The sequence below is a fragment of the Meles meles genome, chromosome 2 (assembly GCF_922984935.1).
Source record: "Meles meles chromosome 2, mMelMel3.1 paternal haplotype, whole genome shotgun sequence".
NCBI classification, from domain to species: Eukaryota; Metazoa; Chordata; class Mammalia; order Carnivora; family Mustelidae; genus Meles; species Meles meles.
Window position 1 is genome coordinate 194555855 of NC_060067.1, and position 24266 is coordinate 194580120.

The 24266-nt window shown below is 39.1% G+C and overlaps 1 protein-coding gene across 1 annotated transcript; it reads left to right on the forward strand.

Moving 5' to 3' along the window:
* The first annotated feature begins 332 nt into the window (after positions 1–332).
* On the forward strand, positions 333–24052 carry CCDC110 (coiled-coil domain containing 110). The gene is given in 7 exon segments (XM_045985988.1): positions 333–386; positions 737–836; positions 18899–18966; positions 19237–19302; positions 20584–20694; positions 21432–23544; positions 24003–24052. Coding segments are annotated over 7 exon segments (2562 nt in total).
* Positions 24053–24266: the final 214 nt, after the last annotated feature.

Consider the following 24266-nt stretch of genomic DNA (forward strand, 5'->3'; position numbering starts at 1 on the left):
ATAAAAAACGGAGAAAGTTCCTAGGTGTTCGCCTGTCTCCAAGCATTTGGAGCCTTTGTCCCCACAGCTCTGGTCCAACAGGTGCTGTCTTAAGAGTCCAGCTACGATCAAGATCAAGTTCTGGTCACGAAGGTGGCAGGAGAAAACTGCCCGGGGAGACAGGCCCTGGTTTGGGAGGGCGCAGCAAACCGCCCCTGTCCGGGGACCGGGACCCCAGCGCGCACCTCCGCCTCCCACCACCCCGACCCCGCGCGTGCCCCGAAGCTGCTCGAAGGGGCCTGCCCCCCGGTTACCAGGCAACCGGCTGCCCCTGCGCGGAGCTACTGGACGGAATGCGTGGGGGAAGGCAGTTGGGAGGAGACCTTCAGCAGCAGAAATGAGCCCTGGTGAGAGCCGGCTGGGGAGCGGTCTCTGGAGGGGAGCCCTGGGAAGTGGACGGGTAGGGGAGGGCGCCATCCCCCCACGCCCCGGCCCTTTCACCACCAAGGCGAGTCCCTTCTGGAGTGCCGATCTTCCCGACCAGCCGCGCACCCTGCTCTACCCGGGGAGAAAACCGCCGCCTACATCCCCACGCCCACCCTTTGCTTCCAGCCCCGGAGGCACCCGGTCCCGCCAAGCTTCGTGGCCCCAGCGCGCCCTCCCGTGGCCGCTTCGGGGGCCCGCGTCCCGAATCACACGCCTCGCCTCCCTTCCGCCAACCAAGCTGAAAGCCACCTATGGTTCAGTTACAGAGAAGCATCACGAGGAAGAGGACGAAGTTGACTGCGTTCTCCTTTCAGCGTCCAAGATCCTAAATTCCTCTGACGGGGTAAAGGAAAGTGGTGGCAGTGAAACAGGTAATATTTCCACGGCAGTGATGTTCCCGCCTCTTAACCACAGACAAGGGGTCCCCTGCCTAAACCCACTGGCCCGACAGGTGCACTTCCAGTCCACAGGTACTTCGGGGAACTATTATTATGGTACAAAAAAGAGCTAACACAGCACACTTACTTTGGGCCAGATGTGGTTCCAAGCATTTAAGTGTATCAATTCACTTAAGCCTCTCAACAACCCTATGAAGTAGGTACTACCATCATCCACATTTTATGAAGAAACTGAGGCACAGAGTGATTAACTAACTCCCCAGGTCTCACAGGTGGCAAGTGACAAAGCCAGTATTCGGCAGAGAGGCTCCAGAGTCCAGCCTTACCTACCGTGCTAGACTATACTGCTTCTCTGAATACCAAAGAATATTTTAGTCAGGTGATAAAAAGATATACACTTTTCCCAAAAAAAACTACTTTTTACAGGAAATATTTGTGTATTGTATAGAGAGGCTATTTGAAATAAGCAAAGAGCTACAATTCCAAGCTCCACATGAACCACAAATAAGATATGTGTAAATACCCAGTTAGGGGTATCATAGTGAGATTTCTGCACTCTTACCTCCTTGAGAGAAGCTCCAGAAGGTTACATACCTCTTGGAAGAGCCTGGTGGTCAGTGTGACACGCCAGGGAAGGAACAGAGCACTCTGGGCAGAAGGCGGTATCTAAAGAGATGTGCTAAGTTAGGACCCCCGGTTGCCCAAAACCAACACATGGCAAATAGGGAATCCAGACACAGAGGCACTGAAGGAAGTGACCTGAGATCAGGGCAGGATTTCTGCACCTTCTTAAACCCAGGACCTTCACAAACGCCTTGTCGAGGGGCCCTGAAAGAAAAGCTAGAGCAGCCACATCTGAGTAGACCAAAGACAGCTGGATGCCCAGGAGCCATCAGTATAAGCAGCATCCCAGTGGAGGCCAGCAGGACAGTGCGGTGACCTGCCAGAACTCTTCTGTGCCCCACCATCCACAAGGACATGCAGGCATCCTTGTGCGTAGGAAACCTGAACAGGAAGTCTTCACAGTAGAGAGCCTGCGACAGCTCCATCTTTACCTCAAAGAGAGCATTTAAGGTGAGAAGAAATTGATGTACTTTAATTTGGCAAGATCCTGTGTTCCCTAACACGAGTGAGATTTAGGGCTCTGGGGAAAGACGCCAGCATCACAGAAAATGAAGCTGCATGCAAAATAGCACATACATTTATTTAAGAGCCACAGTCCATCTGGCTAAAGCAGATGGGTTACAAGGGCAGGGTCTAGCAAGGGCAGGTTTTTAGGAGCATAGATTCGAACTCGGGTGCTGCCTTAGATGGCAAAATTAGGAGGTATGACTTCGTTCTGTCCCCTTTTTCTGTTCTATCTATACCTCACTGTCACCATGTGATCCATTCCCTGAGTACTAACCAACAGAATATTAACCCCACTTGTATAAATAACGCCAAGTTTAAAGAAACTCTATAGTATTTCTGAGGCCTCTTTAATTTTAAAAGAGTAAGTGGTTAGCCTATGTAATCCTTGATTGGTTGGAATGGGGAAGTGAAGGATGCTTTGAAATTTCAAGATTCAGAGTGTACGGTTTTTAGCACCCTGTTCTACCCAAGTCTTCATTCATTCATCCAACCATCCATTCATTCATTCATTCATTCATTCATCTAACAAATATTTTTGAACAAGCACTGTCCTAGATGCTGGGGATCCAACAGTGAACAAAACGTGCAGAATCCCTGCTCACACGAAGCTTACCTTCTCCTGGAAGGAACAAATGAGATTGTGTGTAAGATGGGACTTGTAAATCCCATGGAGAAAAGTAGTGCACAGAGAGAGTGGGGGAGTATCGGAGGTGGGGGAGGAGTGTGTGATGTTATTTTAAGGAGGGTTGGTAGGAGACCTCACTGGGCAGATCACTTCTGAGCAAAGACCGGAAGGAGGTAAAGGAGTAATGAGTGCAGATTTCTAAGGAAAGAGCATCTGAGCAGAGAGAACAGCCACGGTGAGGGCCCTGAGGTAGGAGAATGCCTGGTACAGTTGGGGTGAAATGGGAAAGGGCAGGGACAGGATCAGAAAGGAAATCGTGGAAGGAGGCACTGTAGTTCTGCGTCAGGATCTGGGGGGTTCAGCACAAAATGGGAAACACTTAAAGAGTTTCGAGCAACCATCCCTCCCCTCCATTGCAATTGGAAATTTGAAATTTCCTGACTCATTATTCATATCCATAATACCCTTGTCTCTGCAGTAGTGATTGGAATAAATATTTCTTGAGCATTTAGTTTGTACCATGCATTCTGCGAGGGGCTTTACCTACAAACTAGATAACTACTTGTGTTGTCCCTCACAGCAAGGATTCAAGCCAGGATTCAAGCACAAGCAGCCTGACTGTAGCTTCCCTGACAAAGCCCCAAGCAGACGGTGTCACACATTAGGCTCTGTAAAACAGTTCCTTCTAGGAATGAATTTATATTGTCAGAGCAAAACTCTGCATCTGAATCTGAGCATGACAAAGTTTTGGCTACAGAGTACCTAACATTTTATATTGAGTCATTACTATGTTGCATTTTAAAAACTCGTTTGTTCTCCTTCATCTATTAGCTACAGGTATGCACTTAATATAGACATATCTCAGAGATATTGTGGCTTTGGTTCCAGACCATTGCAATAAAGAGAATGTCACAATAAGGCGAGTTATATGAATTTTTGGTTTCCCAGTGTCTATAAGAGTTATGTTTATATTACTGTAGTCTACTAAGTGCGCAATAGCATTGCTATTGTACATAAAAATGTACATAATGTACATAAATGTACATAAAATGTACATTTTATGTACATAAAAATGTACATAAAATGTACATTTTAATGTACAAAGTATTAAAAAATACTTTTTTTTAAAGATTTTATTTATTTATTTGAAAGAGAGACAGTAAGACAGCATGAGAGGGGGGAAGGTCAAAGGGAGAAACAGACTCCCCATGGAGCTGGGAGCCCGATGTGGGACTCATCCAGGGACTCTGGAATCATGACCTGAGCCGAAGGCAGTTGGTTAAGCAACTGAGCCACTCAGGCGCCCTAAAAAATACTTTTTGCTAAAAAATGTTGACCATCATCTAAGCTTTCAGCAAGTTATTGTCACTGATTACAGATCACCATAACAAATATAATAAGAATTTTTGAAATTTGGTGAGAATTACCAAAATGTGACAAGAGACACAAAATAAGCAGATGCTATTGGAAAAAATGGCACCAATAGACTTGTTTGACACAGGGTTGCCACAAACCTTCAATTTGTAAAAAATCACAATATTTGCAAAACATAATGAAATGAGGTGTGCCTGTACGTTGACTACGACATAATCCTCTGCAGGTTTCAGAATAAATTCCCCATATCTTTAAATACGTCGAAAGCCATCCCACTGATAACTATCTTGTTTTTCACTCCTCACATTTAAATATGAGACAGCTAGACAATTTAATTCAATATAATATGAATACTATTTCTTGCATTCCCAGTAGAGTATCAGCTTCCAGGGCTGGGACCATATCTTTCACTTTGTCTACACACCTCTCAATATTGCATGTTTATCAAAGACTTAATAAATGATGACCTATGATTGTGTTCCAGCCTCCTGTGCCTCTTTGGTAATTTCCGTTACAATTCTAGAATCATATAATTCTATGTGGTTATTTAAGTATTACTGAATTTTAAGATTAGCTTTCCTTTGGGAATAAGTAGTAGCCAATGTCTCCAAAACTCATAAAAAACCGAAAAGTTTTTCTGATAGCCTTTAGAAAGCAATTAATCAAAACTTCTCCAAATAACTATTTCACTCTTATTGTTTCCTCAATCTCTAAAACCCTTCACCACTACCTCTAAACTCATTACATAATCTCACCCTGTGTGAAAAAAAAAAACAAGAAGCAATCAGATCCAAACTCCATGACCCTCAAACTTAAAATCTGCTGACTACCTGCTTGTGTACCCATATTATCCGCTGTCCTCCATTTCTTGTTTGTCAAGTGTTTATTTAAATTCCAGTTAGTTACCATACAGTAGAATATTAATTTCAGGTGTACAATACAGCGATTCAACACCTCCAAACTTCACCTGGTGCTGGGCACACAAGTGCCCTCCTTAATCCCCATCACCTGTGTCACCCATCCCCCTCCCCCCTCCCCTCTGGTAACCATCAGTTTGTTCTCTAGAGTTCAGAGTCCGCTTCATGGTTTGCCTCTCTTTTTTCCCCCTTTGCTCCTTTGTTTTGTTTCTTAACTTCCACAGGAGTGAAATCATATGGTATCTGTCTTTCTCTGACTTATTTCACTTAGCATAATACTATCTCCACCATGTCATTGCAAATAGCAAGATTTCATTCTTTTTTTATAGCTGAATAGTATCCCATATATATGTATACACACCACTTCTTTATCCATTTATTAGTCAATGGACACCTGGACTGTTTCCATACTTCGGCTATTGTAGATAATGCTACTATAAATATCAGGGTGCATGTATTCCTTTGAATTAGTATTTTTTTTTTTATTCTTTGGGTAAATACCTAGTAGTACAATTGCTGGCTCATAGGGTAGCTCTATTTTTAATCTTTTGTGGACCCTCCACACTGTTTTCCACAGTGGCTGCACCAGTTTGCATCCCCACTAACTGTGCAAGAAGGTTCCCCTTTCTCCACATCCTTACCAGCACCTGTTGTTTCTTGTGTTGTTGATTTTAGCCATTCTGACAGGTGTGAGGTGATGTCTCATTGTAGTTTTGATTTGCATTTCCCTAATTATAAGTGATGTTGAGCATCTTTTCATGTGTCTGTTGGTCATCAGTGTGTTTTCTTTGGAAAAATGTCTATTCATGTTAACTGACCATTTTTAAATTAGATTATTTATTTTGGGGGTGTTAATTTTTATAAGTTTTTTTCTATATTTTGGATATTAGCTCTTTATCAGATATGCATTTGCAAATATCTTCTCCCATTCTGTAAGTTGCTTTTTAGTTTTGTTAATGGTTTCCTTTGCTGCGCAGAAGCTTTTTATTTTGATGTCGTCTTAATAGTTTATTTTTGCTTTTCTTTTTCTTGCCTCAGGAGACATACCTAAAAAGGATTTGCTATGGCCAATGTCAAAAAGTTACTGCCTGTGTTCCCTTCGGGATTCTTATAGTTTTAGGTCTTACATTTAGGCCTTTAATATATTTTGAATTTATTTATGTTATAGTATAAGAAAATGGCCCAGTTTCATTCATTTGCATGTAGCTGTCCAGTTTTCCCAACACCATTTGTTGAAAAGCCTGTCCTTTTCCCACTGGATATTCTTTTCTGGTTTATTAAGGATTAATTGACCATGTAATTATGGGTTTATTTATCAATTTTCTATTCTGTTCCATTGATCTATGTGTGTTTTTGTGCCAGTACCATACTGTTTTGATGACTACAGCTTTGTAATATAACTTGAAGTCTGGAATTTTGATGTCTCCAGGTTTGCTTTTCTAGGTCAAGATCACTTTCGCTATTCAGGGTCCTTTGTGGTTCCATACAAATTTTAGGATTCTTTGTTCCCGTTCTGTGAAAAATGCTGTTGGTATTTTGATAAGGATTGCATTAAATGTGGAGATTGCTTTGGATAGTATAGACATCTAACAATATTCGTTCTTCCAATCCATGAGGATGGAATGTCTCACCATTTCTTTGTGTCACCTTTGATTTCTTTCATCAGTGTTTTATGGTTTTTAGAGTACAGGTCTTTCACCACTTTGGTTCAGTTTATTCCTATTTATCTCATTGTTTGGGGGTGCAATTGTAAATTGGATTGATTCCTGACTTTCTCTTTTCTGCTGCTTTATTATTGATGTATAGAAATGCAACAGATTCCTGTGCATCGATTTTGTATCTTAAATTTACTGAATTGGTTTATCAGTTCTAACAGTTTTTTGGTGGATTTTTTAGGGTTTTCTCTACACAGAGTATCATGTCATCTGCAAATAGTGAAAGTTTCATTTCTTCCTTGCCCATCTGGATTTTCTTTTGTTGTGATTGCTGTGACTAGGACTTCCAATACTATGTTGAATAAAGGTGGTTTGAATGGACATCCTTGTCTTGTTCCTGACCATAGAGGAAAAACTCTCAGATTTTCCCCATTTAGCTTGATATTAGCTGTGGATTTTTCATATATGGACTTTATTATGTTAAGGTATGTTCCCTCTAAACCTACATTGTTGATGGTCTTTACCATGAATGGATGTTGTACTTTGTCAGATGCTTTCTCTGCACCTACTGAAATGACCACATGATTCTTATCCTTTCTTTTATGAATGTGATTTATCATGTTGATTGATTTGAAAATATTGAACTGCCTTTGCAATCCAGGAAGAAATTCCACTTGATCTTTGTGAATGATCTGTCTAATGTATTGTTGGATTTGGTTTGTTAGTATTTGAGAATTTTTGTTACTATGCTCATCAGAGATACTGGCCTGTAGTTCTCTTTTTAGTGTTGTCTTTATCTTGTTTTGGTATCAGAGTAATGTTGGCCTCATAGAATGAATTTGGAATTTTCCTTCCTTTTCTATTTTTTGGAATAGTTTGAGAAGAATAGGTGTTAAGGACTTTTGTCTTGCTGTTTTTAAGATTTTTTTCTTTACCACTATATGTTGTAAATTTAATTACAATATGTCTTGGTGTTTGCCTGCTTTTGCTGATTTTGATGGGAGATCTCCGTGCCTCCTGGATCTGGATGTTGTTTTCTTCCCCAGATTAGGCAATTTTTCAGCTAGTATTTCAAATAAATTTTTTGTCCCCTTTTCTCTCTCTTCTTCTGGGACTCCCATAGTATGAATATTATTACATTTGGCAGAGTCACTGATTTCCCTAAATCTATTCTCATTTTGGACAATTCTTTTTTCTCCATTTTTCTAGTTGTGTTCATGGGACAAAGTGAGCCTAGGATCCTCCTATTCCTCCACCATCTTCCTGCTCCTGTTCCCGCTGTCCCCAGTTTCCATGGATGAATTGTCCCTGCTCAATCAAAGCTCATTCCCTTCATCCTAGCTCTCCTGGAATTCTCAAGTACTTGGCTTCTGCCATTAATCTCCCTCATTCTCCAGAATTACTCTTCCCTTTTTCTACTACATGATTCCAGCAGGAAGCAGGCATGTCCTGACCTTCACATCTCTTCTATCATGCACCCTATTCCACTAGGCACCCTATTTCTTTCCACAGTAAAACTCAAAGGACTTGCCTATACTCAGTGCCCACAAACTTTCACATTTCATTCTCTCTAGCCACTTCTTTTGGGCTTTTGTGCCTGTCACTGCACAGAAACTGCCCTTGTCTAGGCCAGCAGTGACACCTGTATTTTCCAATATAGTGTTCATATCCATTCCTCTGAATAAGAGACAGGAATATCCACTGCCTTTTGATGTCCACTTTGACAACTAACAGAAAACTGAACTTCAGCATATCTAAAAGTTTTCCCTAAAACATCTTCCTCCTCCGTTCTCTTCCATTTTAGTGAAAAACATCAGCATTCATCATCCATCCACTTTCACCAAAAAAAACAGGCGTCATCCTTCCTTCATCTCTTCTGGCCACATTTAATCCCCTAGGAATGTTTTATCTTCAAAACCTATCCTAAATCCACCTACATTTCTGCATCTTCCCCTCTGCCATTCTAGTCCAAGACAACTTTGTCTCTCACTTGGATTACCGAAGTACCTCTGCCATTGCCACCTTGTACCCCATCATCAGGCTGTAGAGTGACCTACGTTATCATGCTGTAGAGTGACCTGTGTATGTTTGTTTTCAGATCAAATCATTCTCATGAAGGAAACACTCTAAAGCTTCCCATTTCACTTAAAATAAAAGCCAAACCCCTCAGGTTGGCCCACAAGGGCCTACATAATCTAGCCCTGGTACCCCCTCTGACCTCTAATCATAATGGGCTTCCATCTGCTCATTAAGCCACGGCCATACTGACTTTCCTTCCTGCAAACACAGATGAGCATGTTTTGCTTCAGGACCCTGCCATGTCCTCTGCTCCAAATCTCTTCCTACAGATGTTCACATGGCTGACCTCTTCTCATCATATGGTGATCTTGCTGAAGCCAGCAGAACTGCCTTTCTCAAACGTGCTTGCCTCAGCCCCAGCATAGCAGGTCCCACCCCTAGAATATCAGCACAAACCCCTGCCCACACCATGTCTCCAGACCAGAGAGTTTTGCAGGGCCTCAGTTCCAGTGGAGGTGGTGACAGGTTTCATTTTACCCCTAGATAAAACTCACCACATTCAGGCCAGGGACCAGGCCAGATAGGCCTCTGCCAACCACCTCTCCAGGGCTGTCCCCATCCTCCCTGTCACATTAGCCTATCCTCTTTGTGTTATTTACCACTATTTGAAAGTATCTTATTTATTTCTATTTGCTTTTCATTTTCTGTTCATTCTCCAGAAAGTAGGTTCCATAGGAGTCTTGGTTGTCTTATTCATTGCTATGTCTCTAGTACCCACCATTGGGCATACCACACACTAGACACTCAATATTTGAATGAATGATGTTGTTGAAGGAATGAATCACTAAATATGAAACAAACAAAAACGAAATCATTAACTTTTAAAAATTATTCTAGACTTTCAGATAGAGATTTTAGAGTCAAGGAAGACCCCAGATCTCCCTCCTCCAGTACCAAATGAAATGAACAAAAGAAAAAAAATTAGAAAACTAGCAAAAACTTCACCAGCAGCACCTGAAGGACATAAGATTGGGAAATTGAGGTCAAAGATAAAAACAGAAGATTCTGACAAGGCAAACTACAGACTGGCTGCTGACTTTCAGAAGCAATAAAACAAGTCAAAATTCTGAAAATACTCATTTATGCCCCTCCCACGGTGAATACAAAAAGAAGAAATACCTTTGTCTTCCTTTCTGCCGACTGGGCTTTAGGTTGGATAGAGAGGAAGAGCTAGGAGAATAGATGAGTAAATCTGGACACTGATCAACAGGGGCTTACTTTGCTCTGCAGAAGTTCTGAGTAGGGCTGCCACGAGCTCATGGGGCGCCTCTGCATGGATTAGAGAAAGGTATATCCACCTCTGGGTACATGCAAACCCACATAGGATACCAGTTAGCTGAGTGTAGTAGAGCATGGCACACATCTCAGCCCACATGTATCTCTTGGCCAGGAGCCCCTGTGTAGTGAATAACCTTTACAGTCTTAACATGGCAGTCCTAGTTCCAGGACTCCACCCTGAATTGAGGGAGTGATCCAAATCAGGAGACTATCTCCCTAGGGTAAAAAGATATATCTCCTCTAGATTTCTACCCAGTTTCAGGGAAGAACAACAAAATGCCAGAGATCACATTCTCCAATGGAGGCTTTACACAGCTCAAAATGATGTCTCTTCTGCCAGACCCCTTCACCTAATTTTTAGGCAATAGAAAACAGATAGGAAAACACAATGGCCCTGCAACTCTGTCTCAGAGGAACAGACCAATAGACTCCAAGAAGAATGTCTAGAGAAGATATTTACAATATGTCAAAGAAAATAGAAATTCTGAGCAGAGTTGCTCAGGTTTCACTGAGCCATATGAAAAGAAGCATATGGTAACTGCAATCATACTATGGTCAAAAAAGAAGGGCGAGATGGAGAGAGGGAAATATATGTAGCAGCAATATGTAAATCCCATGTTCTTTCTTTAAAATCTTATATTTGCTATATCCCTTTACCAAGTCTTTACATTTCTTTTGACTCATATTTCATACTCAGTTTTGGAAAGAAATACTGTGTTTAGCCTTCAACTTCTAAGTCCTCCTAACAAGACAAAGGAAGCCTGTGTGGAATGGGGAAACTGGTGTAGGTGCAGAAAGGAGATGGAATTTTGAACAGTAAATCCATTAAGAATAAAGTTGAAGGCTGAAAATATTTACAATAATAATGTCTTATCTTTGTGTTTAAATAGCTTTGTGGAAATTATGGTCACATAACAAAATGGAAAACATCATAAAACATCACAGTGTGAAAATAATGTAATAAGCAAATATCATGAAATGTGGGAAGTAAATGTGAGAGCAAGTATAATTATAGCTAATTTTCTCATCATTTATTCTCCCTTCTTGGCAGGGACAAAATCAACACTTGAATACAAAGGAAGTGCATGTTATTAAAAATATATATAAAAATTCCAACCTGTTAGTCCTTCTCATGATATATTTTTCATTAGCTTAAAGGGATCTTATAGGAAATAATCTTTCATGTAGTAAAAAAAATCTGAGTAATGGTGATAACTTCAACTAATTCCAGTTTTCTTTGTTCTGTTAAAAAGAAACATAAATTTAATACTAATCAAAAGTAACATGTATAATATGATCCCACTGTTCTAAAATAATTTCTTTTTTTCTGTATATATGCATAGAGAGCTGACTGAAAGGAGAGTACCTAAAATTCATAATGGTTAATTCTGGTTGGTAGGCTTCTAGGTAATATATTGGTTTTGATTTGCAATTTGAGTTCATTTAGAAGTTGTCTTAGAGTCTGAAAAACTTTGGGATGACTTGTTGCATTTTTTCAGATCTCACTTGAGGTTTGGTTGTTTTTTTTTTAATCTCTCTAAAATGAACATTTCAGACTACTGTTTTATTCCTAGTAAGATACAAAGCTGAGCAACATCCAAACAGACTTACTGTCCCTCCCTGCCCTCTGATGAAGGTGGAATTCTTCAACTGAGCAAATAGCTCCAGGCTCTGAACCTCTCAGTGATGAGTGCCAGTTGCCAGATGGGGGTGGGAGGGTTCCTATACTCTGCAAACCAGCTCCTATAACATCTGGCAGACTGTCATTCCAAAGGAGAGGTGTGCTGACCTCTTTTAAAAACTTCTCTCAGGGCAGAAATTGTCAGCCTAGGGGAACATTCCATCATTACTCTCATTTCACTTGGGACACTGAATGTTTTTTTAATTATTTAATAAAAATTTACAAAGCAAGCAAAAAACCTATTTGGACAAAGAGGGATGTATGTCAGGAAATTTGCAAACAGTTTATAGTGTCTCCCCTGTTAGAGGTCCATAACCTATTTTCTAGGAAGGAACACATGGATCTTTATAGTACTTTGCTTAAGAGCATGACAAAAATGGGGGGAGGAGTCAAGATGGCGGAGAAGTAGCAGCCTGAGACTACATCAGGTAGCAGGAGATCAGCTCGATAGCTTATCTAAACATAGCAAACACCTACAAATCCAACGGGAGAGCGAAGAGAAGAAGAACAGCAACTCTAGAAACAGAAAATCAACCACTTTCTGAAAGGTAGGACTGGCGGAGAAGTGAATCTAAAACGACGGGAAGATAGACCGCGGGGGGAGGGGCCGGCTCCCGGCAAGCGGCGGAGGAACGGAGCACAAAATCAGGACTTTTAAAAGTCTGTTCCACTGAGGGACATTGCTCCAGGGGCTAAACCGGGGTGAAGCCCACGCGGGGCCAGCGTGGCCCCAGGCCCCGCAAGGTCACAGAAGGATCGGGGGTGTCAGAGTGTCGGAGAGCTCGCAGGTATTAGAACGGAGAAACCGGCTGCAAAGACAGAGCCGAGGACTGAACTCTCAGCTCGGGGTTACCTTGAACTGGTCGCGGGCTGGGTGAGCTCGGAGCGCGGCTAGAGGCTGGGGATACGGGAGTGATTGGGTGCTGTCCTCTGGGGGCGCACTGAGGAGTGGGGCCCCAGGCTCTCGGCTCCTCCGGGCCGGAGACTGGGAGGCCGCCATTTTCATTCCCGTCCTCCGGAACTCTACGGAAAGCATTCAGGGAACAGAAGCTCCCAAAAGCGAACCCGAGCCGATTACTTAGTCCGGCCGCCGGTAAGGGCGGTGCAATCCTGCCTCGGGCAAAGACACTTGAGAGTCACTACAACAGGCCCCTCCCCCAGAAGATCAACAAAATATCCAGCCAGGACGAAGTTCATCTATCAAGGAGAAAGCAGATTCAATTCCTAAGACAGCAGAGCAATTCCAGAGGAGGAGAAAGCAAAGCACGGAACTCATGGCTTTCTCCCCATGATTCTTTAGTCTTGCAGCTACTTCAATTTTTTTTTCTTTTTTCAATTTTTTATTTTTTTTCTTTTTTCAATTTTTTTTTCTTTTTTCTTTTTTCTTCTTCTGCTAAATTTTTTTAAAAACTTTTACCCTTTTCTTTTTTAACGTTTTTTGACGAGTTCATCTAAATATATATATTTTTTCTTTCTTTTTTATATTTTTTTTATTTGTATTATTTTTTAAATTTTTTTCTTTTTTTTTTTTTCTTTTTTTTTTCAGAACCTGTTTTTTATCCCCTTCACCCCCCCCCCCACAATTTGGGCTCTCTTCTAATTTGGTTACAGCGCATTTTTCTGGGGTCTTTGCCACCCTATTAGTAGTTTATTTGCTCCTTCATATCCTCTTATCTGGACAAAATGACAAGGCGGAAAAAATCACCACAAACAAAAGAACAAGAGACAGTACCGAAGGCTAGGGACCTAATCAACACAGACATTGGTACTATGTCAGATCAAGAGTTCAGAATGACGATTCTGAACATTCTAGCCGGGCTCGAAAAAGGCATGGAAGATATTAGAGAAACCCTCTCTGGAGATATTAAAACCCTTTCTGGAGAAATTAAAGAACTAAAGTCTAACCAAGTTGAAATCAAAAAAGCTATTAATGAGGTGCAATCAAAAATGGAGGCTCTCACTGCTAGGATCAATGAGGCAGAAGAAAGAATTAGTGATATAGAAGACCAAATGACAGAGAATAAGGAAGCCGAGCAAAAGAGGGACAAACAGCTACTGGACCATGAGGGGAGAATTCGAGAGATAAGTGACACCATAAGACGAAACAACATTAGAATAATTGGGATTCCAGAAGAAGAAGAAACAGAGAGGGGAGCAGAGGGTCTATTGGAGAGAATCATTGGAGAGAATTTCCCTAATATGGCAAAGGGAACAAGCATTAAAATCCAGGAGATGCAGAGAACCCCCCTCAAAGTCAACAAGAATAGGTCCACACCCCGTCACCTAATAGTAAAATTTACAAGTCTTAGTGACAAAGAGAAAATCCTGAAAGCAGCCCGAGAAAAGAAATCAGTAACATACAATGGTAAAAATATTAGATTGGCGGCAGACTTATCCACAGAGACCTGGCAGGCCAGAAAGAGCTGGCATGATATATTCAGAGCACTAAACGAGAAAAACATGCAGCCAAGAATACTCTATCCAGCTAGGCTATCATTGAAAATAGAAGGAGAGATAAAAAGCTTCCAGGACAAACAAAAACTGAAAGAATTTGCAAACACCAAACCAGCTCTACAGGAAATATTGAAAGGGGTCCTCTAAGCAAAGAGAGAGCCTAAAAGTAGTAGATCAGAAAGGTACAGAGACAATATACAGTAACAGTCACCTTACAGGCTACTAATGGCACTAAATTCATATCTCTCAATAGTTACCCTGAATGTTAATGGGCTAAATGCCCCAATCAAAAGACACAGGGTATCAGAATGGATAAAAAAACAAAACCCATCAGTATGTTGCCTACAAGAAACTCATTTTAGACGCGAAGACACCTCCAGATTTAAAGTGAGGGGGTGGAAAACAATTTACCATGCTAATGGGCATCAGAAGAAAGCTGGGGTGGCAATCCTTATATCAGATCAATTAGATTTTAAGCCAAAGACTATAATAAGAGATGAGGAAGGACACTATATCCTACTCAAAGGGTCTGTCCAACAAGAAGATCTAACAATTTTAAATATCTATGCCCCTAACGTGGGAGCAGCCAACTATATCAACCAATTAATAACAAAATCAAAGAAACACATCAATAATAATACAATAATAGTAGGGGACTTTAACACTCCCCTCACTGAAATGGACAGATCATCCAAGCAAAAGATCAACAAGGAAATAAAGGCCTTAAATGACACACTGGACCAGATGGACATCACAGATATATTCAGAACATTTCATCCCAAAGCAACAGAATACACATTCTTCTCTAGTGCACATGGAACCTTCTCCAGAATAGATCACATCCTGGGTCACAAATCAGGTCTCAACCGGTATCAAAAGATTAGGATTATTCCCTGCATATTTTCAGACCACAATGCTCTGAAGCTAGAACTCAATCACAAGACGAAAGCTGGAAAGAACCCAAATACATGGAGACTAAACAGCATCCTTCTAAAGAATGAATGGGTCAACCAGGAAATTAAAGAAGAATTGAAAAAATTCATGGAAACAAATGATAATGAAAACACAACAGTTCAAAATCTGTGGGACACAGCAAAGGCAGTCCTGAGAGGAAAATATATAGCGGTACAAGCCTTTCTCAAGAAACAAGAAAGGTCTCAAGTACACAACCTAACCCTACGCGTAAAGGAGCTGGAGAAAGAACAAGAAAGAAACCCTAAACCCAGCAGGAGAAGAGAAATCATAAAGATCAGAGCAGAAATCAATGAAATAGAAACCAAAAAAAAAAATAGAAAAAATCAATGAAACTAGGAGCTGGTTCTTTGAAAGAATCAATAGGATTGATAAACCCCTGGCCAGACTCATCAAGAAGAAAAGAGAAAGGACCCAAATCAATAAAATCATGAATGAAAGAGGAGAGATCACAACTAACACCAAAGAAATACAGACAATTATAAGAACATACTATGAGCAACTCTACGCCAACAAATTGGCCAATCTGGAAGAAATGGATGCATTCCTAGAGACATATAAACTACCACAACTGAACCAGGAAGAAATAGAAAACCTGAACAGGCCCATAACCAGTAAGGAGATTGAAATAGTCATCAAAAATCTCCAAACAAACAAAAGCCCAGGGCCAGACGGCTTCCCAGGGGAATTCTACCAAACATTTAAAGAAGAACTCATTCCTATTCTCCTGAAACTGTTCCAAAAAATAGAAATGGAAGGAAAACTTCCAAACTCATTCTATGAGGCCAGCATCACCTTGATCCCAAAACCAGACAAGGATCCCACCAAAAAAGAGAACTACAGACCAATATCCTTGATGAACACAGACGTAAAAATTCTCGCCAAAATACTAGCCAATAGGATTCAACAGTACATTAAAAGGATTATTCACCACGATCAAGTGGGATTTATTCCAGGGCTGCAGGGTTGGTTCAACATCCGCAAATCAACCAATGTGATAGAACACATTAATAAAAGAAAGAACAAGAACCATATGATACTCTCCATAGATGCTGAAAAAGCATTTGACAAAGTACAGCATCCCTTCCTGATCAAAACTCTTCAAAGTGTAGGGATAGAGGGCACATACCTCAATATTATCAAAGCCATCTATGAAAAACCCACCGCAAATATCATTCTCAATGGAGAAAAACTGAAAGCTTTTCCATTAAGGTCAGGAACACGGCAGGGATGTCCATTATCACCACTGCTATTCAACATAGTATTAGAAGTCCTAGCCTCAGCAATCAGACAACAAAAAGAAATTAAAGGCATCCAAATTGGTAAAGAAGAAGTCAAACTATCACTCTTCGCAGATGATATGATACTATATGTGGAAAACCCAAAAGACTCCACTCCAAAACTGCTAGAACTTGTACAGGAATTCAGTAAAGTGTCAGGATATAAAATCAATGCACAGAAATCAGTTGCATTTCTGTACACCAACAACAAGACTGAAGAAAGAGAAATTAAGGAGTCAATCCCATTCACAATTGTACCCAAAACTATAAGATACCTAGGAATAAACCTAACCAAAGAGACTAAGAATCTATACACAGAAAATTATAAAGTACTCATAAAAGAAATTGAGGAAGACACAAAAAAATGGAAAAATGTTCCATGCTCCTGGATTGGAAGAATAAATATCGTGAAAATGTCTATGCTACCTAAAGCAATCTACACATTTAATGCAATCCCTATCAAAATACCATCCATTTTTTTCAAAGAAATGGAACAAATAATCCTAAAATTTATATGGAACCAGAAAAGACCTCGAATAGCCAAAGGAATATTGAAAAAGAAAGCCAAAGTTGGTGGCATCACAATTCCGGACTTCAAGCTCTATTACAAAGCTGTCATCATCAAGACAGCATGGTACTGGCACAAAAACAGACACATAGACCAGTGGAACAGAATAGAGAGCCCAGAAATCGACCCTCAACTCTATGGTCAACTCATCTTCGACAAAGCAGGAAAGAATGTCCAATGGAAAAAAGACAGCCTCTTCAATAAATGGTGCTGGGAAAATTGGACAGCCACATGCAGAAAAATGAAATTGGACCACTTCCTTACACCACACACGAAAATAGACTCCAAATGGATGAAGGACCTCAATGTGAGAAAGGAATCCATCAAAATCCTTGAGGAGAACGCAGGCAGCAACCTCTTCGACCTCAGCCGCAGCAACATCTTCCTAGGAACAACGGCAAAGGCAAGGGAAGCAAGGGCGAAAATGAACTATTGGGATTTCATCAAGATCAAAAGCTTTTGCACAGCAAAGGAAACAGTTAACAAAACCAAAAGACAGCTGACAGAATGGGAGAAGATATTTGCAAACGACATATCAGATAAAGGGCTAGTATCCAAAATCTATAAGGAACTTAGCAAACTCAACACCCAAAGAACAAACAATCCAATCAAGAAATGGGCAGAGGACATGAACAGACATTTCTGCAAAGAAGACATCCAGATGGACAACAGACACATGAAAAAGTGCTCCACGTCACTCGGCATCAGGGAAATACAAATCAAAACCACAATGAGATATCACCTCACACCAGTCAGAATGGCTAAAATTAACAAGTCAGGAAATGACAGATGCTGGAGAGGATGTGGAGAAAGGGGAACCCTCCTCCACTGTTGGTGGGAATGCAAGCTGGTCCAACCACTCTGGAAAACAGCATGGAGGTTCCTCAAAATGTTGAAAATAGAACTACCCTATGACCCAGCAATTGCACTACTGGGTATTTACCCTAAAGATACAAACATAGTGATCCGAAGGGGCACGTGTACCCGAATGTTTATAGCAGCAATGTCTACAATAGCCAGACTATGGAAAGAACCTAGATGTCCATCAACAGATGAATGGATCAAGAAGATGTGGTATATATACACAATGGAATACTATGCAGCCATCAAAAGAAATGAAATCTTGCCATTTGCGACGACGTGGATGGAACTAGAGCGTATCACGCTTAGTGAAATAAGTCAATCGGAGAAAGACAACTATCATATGATCTCCCTGATATGAGGACATGGAGAAGCAACATGGGGGGGTAGGGGGATAGGAGAAGAATAAATGAAACAAGATGGGATTGGGAGGGAGACAAACCATAAATGACTCTTAATCTCACAAAACAAACTGGGGGTTGCTGGGGGGAGGTGGGATTGGGAGAGGGGGAGCGGGCTATGGACATTGGGGAGGGGAGGCGAACCATAAGAGACTATGGACTCTGAAAAACAACCTGAGGGTTTTGAAGGGTCAGGGGTGGGAGGTTGAGGGAACAGGTGGTGGGTGATGGGGAGGGCACGTTTTGCATGGAGCACTGGGTGTTGTGCAAAAAGAATGAATACTGTTACGCTGAAAAAATTAATAAAAAGGGGAAAAAAAAAAGAGCATGACAAAAATTATGCTGTGTAAGTCCAATTTGTTTTCCATGATGAGGAAAAACATCACATGGCCATTTCATAGACACTGAGACCTACACAGTACTTTGTCAAAGGTCTCCCATTAGAGGATTATTAGGGTTTTTTTTAATGCAGTTTATATTGCAGAAACAAAGATAATTGAGTTTTTGAGAGTTCCAAGTTTGGCATTACAAGTTAATGGTTTATTATAAAAGTAAAACCATTATTACAATCTCAAGTAGGTACTTTAGGCCAAGTGAAAATTATTTCTAGACCTTATTATGTGACTAGCATTGGCTTCTTCCTAATATGAACATCAAATTCTCATATCTCTGTCTCACTATCCAAGAAAGTTAGGAGACTACTTTCTATTACAGTTGTTTAAAAATAAAACTTAAGAATTAGATCATATGGTTTTTCAATTTTCTTTTTAGAATATGGCTGCATATCAGAATCGGAAAATCAAATACAACCACAATCAGCACTGAAAGTAAGTTCATTTTCATTTCATTTTTTTCCCCAAATACCTGTGTAAAGGCTGATCTCTTTCAGAATAAATACTTCCAAAATGCACGTGGATTTTTCACAAAAATCTTCATGAAAATACATTGGAGAATTAGCAAGAATGACTAAGAATGTGAGTCCTTTGACCCTCATGTGATCATTTCTGGCAATAGGCAACTTTGGGGAATATATATAATAAGAAATAATAGTAATTTCAAAATAGTTCAATTTCATACCATGTTTTATTTTATTATAGGCCCTTCAGCATCAACTGGAATCATTTCAGGCTCTCCGAATGCAGACTTTGCAGAATGTTAGCATGGTATGTTTCTTTTAATCTCTATATGGGAAATACCCAAACTTAAGATATCACCCCACATTTCCAAGCTAATGATCACTAGCCAACTGATTAGTTCATGTAGAATGTAATAAAATTAGGCCACAACATATTCCAGGCTCAAAATTTTAGGGAAACTACATTCTATTATAGTTGAATTTGGATGTTACCTATATATAATCTACAAATGGGAACTCTCAGAATAAGTGATCTGAAATCTAACTCAAATTGACCCAGGGAAAAAGTATATCTTATTAGCACAGGTAACTGAAAATCCTCAGGACAGTTCACTTGGCAGTGGCTTAATCCATATGATCAGGCCTTTGGTCATCAGAAACCCATCTCACTCCTTATTTTGGTTCTACTTTCCACTGTACTGGATTCTCAGATTTCATGTGGTACCAAAAGGGCTGCTAGAAGCTTTAGGCTTTTCTCCTTCCAGATTCCAGTCAGTGAAGAGACCATGTTTTTTTCTCCCTTAACAGTTTACACTGAAGTCCTTGGCCAGATTCTGACTGCCTGAGATTGTGTCATATGCAATGTTTGAATAAATAAATCACTGTGGAAAGGAAGGCAGTGTTCTGACTGGTTAGCTCTCAGTCACACGCAGCTGAAAGCGGGATCACCAAAGGCACACGGACTTTATCCAGAACAAAGGAGGGATAGTACTAATGGAAAGATAGGGTATGGATATTGGCGGTGCATAACACAACACATACTCACTAAAGACCCAATATAAATTTCATCATAATATTCTTATACTAAAAGCAGCTGCAGGGAAATGGCAAGAGAAGACAAACTCCTCCTGAGGGGGACAGAAGATTCGATTCTGATGACAGAGATCAAAAGTCTCTGCTTTATTCAACAATATAAAAAACCAAAATCCAAAATTACTTGAATGTAGTTCATAAAACTGTATCGTTTTACTAAAGTAAGTTTTTCTGATAATATAAAGCCATATAATAATATATCATATATATAATACACATATGATATAATAAAGCCATAATTTTCTTTAAAATTTTTAATTTTCTTTAAAAATTCCTTTAATGAGAGAGATTATTATAAATTAAATACATCTGTTTTATATTCTATATGATGGGAAAGAATTTTTAGGTCCAGGAAATTTAAAGGTATCTTTTAATTATAGTATCTATTATTCCTATACATTCATATGTTTCATATGTTTACAAGTTTATAAGCTATAAGTTTATAAGTGTATAAATCTGAAATCAAATTCTAACATTATCAATTTATGTTTTAAAGGTACAGTCTGAAATCAGTGAAATCTTGAACAAAAGTATTATTGATGTAGAAAACCCACAATATAGCTCAGAAAAAAATCTAGTATTCGGCACATGCATTGAAAAAGCTTTGGTATGTTATTCTGTACAAAACTATTTCTATATTCAGTCACTTCAAAAACGTTACTACAATCAGTTTATCTTCACCTTTACATTCTTAACCTTCTTCAAGGGTCAAATGGACTGTCAGAGGAATACCTAAAAGATTCCCAAGTAAATTGAAATATAAGGCAGGTTTTGTTAGACTGTCTATCCACTTAGGAATTTTTCTACTTTTACGATTGACCAAGACCTGAGGTGAATTCTTTAGAAACAGGTTGGAACCAGAGTCACTCTGTCTACACTGATTAGAACTCACATTTCTAGATAGTCACAGCCCTAGAGTCATCTGAAATAGGAATGCAAGCTAAGGTTGACAAATAGCCCAGAAGTGGAAATACTCATTTTCCTTAAATTTCCTATTGCATTTGACCTGTTGCTTCTATCTTCCCCATCTATCTACGATGGTCTCTTAAGGGGTTCTAAATTTCTATTTCTGATATTAAAGGGTTGGCCCATGTATGTCAGCCTCTGAGGAAATAAGTATAATTTCTAAGCGAACTGTGAAGACCAGAGTTACAGATCTCAAAATAACTGTTGTTAGATTTTTCTGGAGAAAATGAGTCATATTCATTAGGCTTCTTTGCCTGTAGAAATGGATAAAATGTTCATCTGGGTTGTAAAAATAAATCCTCCACAAAATATTTTCTTGATTTGCTTGTCATGTGGCAAGTGATAATACATTTATAGAATGCTTTTTATTGTCACTAGCCTATAGAGAATCAAGAAGAAGTCCTTTCTATGGAGAAAATTCATCATTTTGAGGAGTCCAAAACTATTCATTCAACAGAAGAAAAATTCAGCAGTGGTATTGTTAACAGTCTCTGTCAAGGTATAGACATTCCATCCCAGATACATTTCAAGGACCTATTAACTTGGAGAGCTTCAACAGATAATTCAGCTTCAGACATAATTATGAACCCTTCAGAAAATTCTGACATATTAAAGAATTATAATAACCTTTATAGTTTTCTACCTCATTCACCTCAAAATGTAATGTCTCAAGCTGAGACAGTAATTCTGGATAAATCCAAAATTACTGAGCCTTTCCTCAAGCATGGATTTTGTGAAAATTTAGATGATATCTGCCATTCTATCAAACAAATGAAGGAAGAACTACAGAAGTCACATGATAGAGAACTGGCCCTTACAAACGAACTTCAGACTTTAAAAACTGACACAAATGTTCCAAGAAATGGTAAATATGACCTGTCCCACGGTCACAAGGAAAAAATTAACTTTATTAAGGAAGAAAATATAGAAAGTAACTTAAATGAAGATGTAAAATCAAAGAGAATTTCAGAATTAGAGGCATTAGTAAACAAATTACTCCCATTCAGGGAAACAGTATCAAAATTCCATGTGAATTTTTGCAGGAAATGTAAAAGGTTATCCAAGAGTGAAATGCACAGGGGAAAGAGAAATGAGAAAAACAGTAAAGAAATTCCTATCACTGGCAAGAATATTACAGATTTAAAATTCCATTCCAGAGTTCCAAGACATACACTGTCATTCTTTGACCCAACAAAATATGAAATGAAAGACAAAGAGACACGGCCACTATCAAAACAAGGACCAATAATGTTTGAAAATGAGAAAACATCCAAAGTCAATTCTGTTACTGAGCAGTGTGTTGCAAAAATTCAGTACTTACAGAATTACCTAAAAGAATCTATGCAGATACAGAAAAAAGTAACAGAACTGGAGAATAAAAATCTAACCCTTAAGAACAAAATAAAACCTCTTGTCTTTACTACACAATCTCTGATACAGAAAATTGAAACATATGAAAAGGAACTTAAGAATTTGGTTGAAGAAAAGAATGCTATTCAGTCCAAGTTAATTAAAACAGAAGAAGATGGTAAAGAATGTCTTAAAGAATTGAAAAAAATAATTAGTAAATATAATGTTCTTGTAGGACAAAACAAAACTCTAGAGGAAAAAAATAGTCAACTTTCTTTGGAGAAGCAACAAATGATAGAAACATTAGATCAACTAAAAAGTAAGGAACACAAAACTCAAAATGATATGGCCATTGTCAATAATGAAAATAATCGAATGAGTATGGAAATGGAATCAATGAAAACAAATATTCTATTGATACAAGATGAAAAGGAAATGCTAGAGAAAAAAACATACCAGCTTCTAAAGGAAAGAAGCTCAGTTGAAAATGAACTGAAGGAAAATCAGCTAGAGATAATGCAGCTAAAAGAGAAAGAGAGGTTGGCAAAAACTGAACAAGAGACGCTTCTTCAAATAATAGAAACAGTTAAAAATGAAAAACTTAATCTTGAAACAACATTACAAGAATCTATTGCTGCTAGACAAATGATGGAAAGAGAAATTGAGAATATTCAAACCTACCAATCTACTGCAGAGGAGAATTTTCTGAAAGAAATAAAAAATGCAAAATCAGAAGCAAGTATTTATAAGAATAGTTTGTCAGAAATGGGCACTGAATGTGAAATGTTATCAAAAATGGTAATGGAAATTAAAACAGATAATCAGATTCTAAAAGAAGAACTAAAAAAACATAGTAAAGAAAATATAAAATTTGAAAACAGCATCAGTAGACTTGCAGAAGATAAAATACTTTTAGAAAACTATGTAAGAAGTATAGAAAATGAAAGGGATACCTTAGAATTTGAGATGCGGAATCTTCAAAGAGAGTATTTAAATCTAAGTGAAAAAATGTGTAGTCCACAGAAGGACCCATCAAAAAAGGGTTATATTTCAAGAAGAGAGAAATTCCATTTTGACAACTATGATACTTATGAAGACACCCCCAGTCCTAGGAGTAGGCCTTTGGCTCCTGATTTGAAAGGTATGTAATATTGTGGTGAGTTAGCAGAGATGTGTTTAAGATTTTTTTCACCCATTGAGCACTAGCCAGAGTACAGTAATAAGAAGGAAACTTTTAAGATGAATACAATTTAATCTTGTAAGATTTATATCCAATTTATTATATAGTGGAATTATTTAGGACCTTTGCTCTTTGGGGGCACCTGAGTGGCTCATTTGGTTAAGTGTCTGTCTCTTGATCTTAGGGTCATGAGTTCAAGCCCTGCATTGGGCTCAATGCTGGGCATAGAGCCTACTTTAAAAAAAGAGAGAGAGAGAGAGAAAGGAATTTTGCTCTTTTGATAAGACTCATGTTGTTACTTATATTACTTCTCTACATTGTATATGCACAAAGCAACTTTGACAGAAAGCAGGAGTTTTGTTTCTGTTTTATCAAGTATGCTTGGCACTCCCACGTTAAAAAACTCTTTTTTTCCCCAGGAATTCCAAGTCAACTATATCAATTGCTTCCATCCAAGATATGTAAATAAATTTCTAAAATCAATGTTTCAAAATCCTTTGTCCAGTACTTTTTTCTCCACAAAATTAATTTTTAATTTATTTATTTGAGAGAGAGAGAGGACATCTGGGGGCGGTGGGGAGGGATAGAGAAAGAGGGAGAGAGAGAATCTCAAGCAGTTTAAAAGAGCAACTAACATATAAAAGATGGTTCTAGAACTCTGCCAACCCATGGAGGAGCTGGGT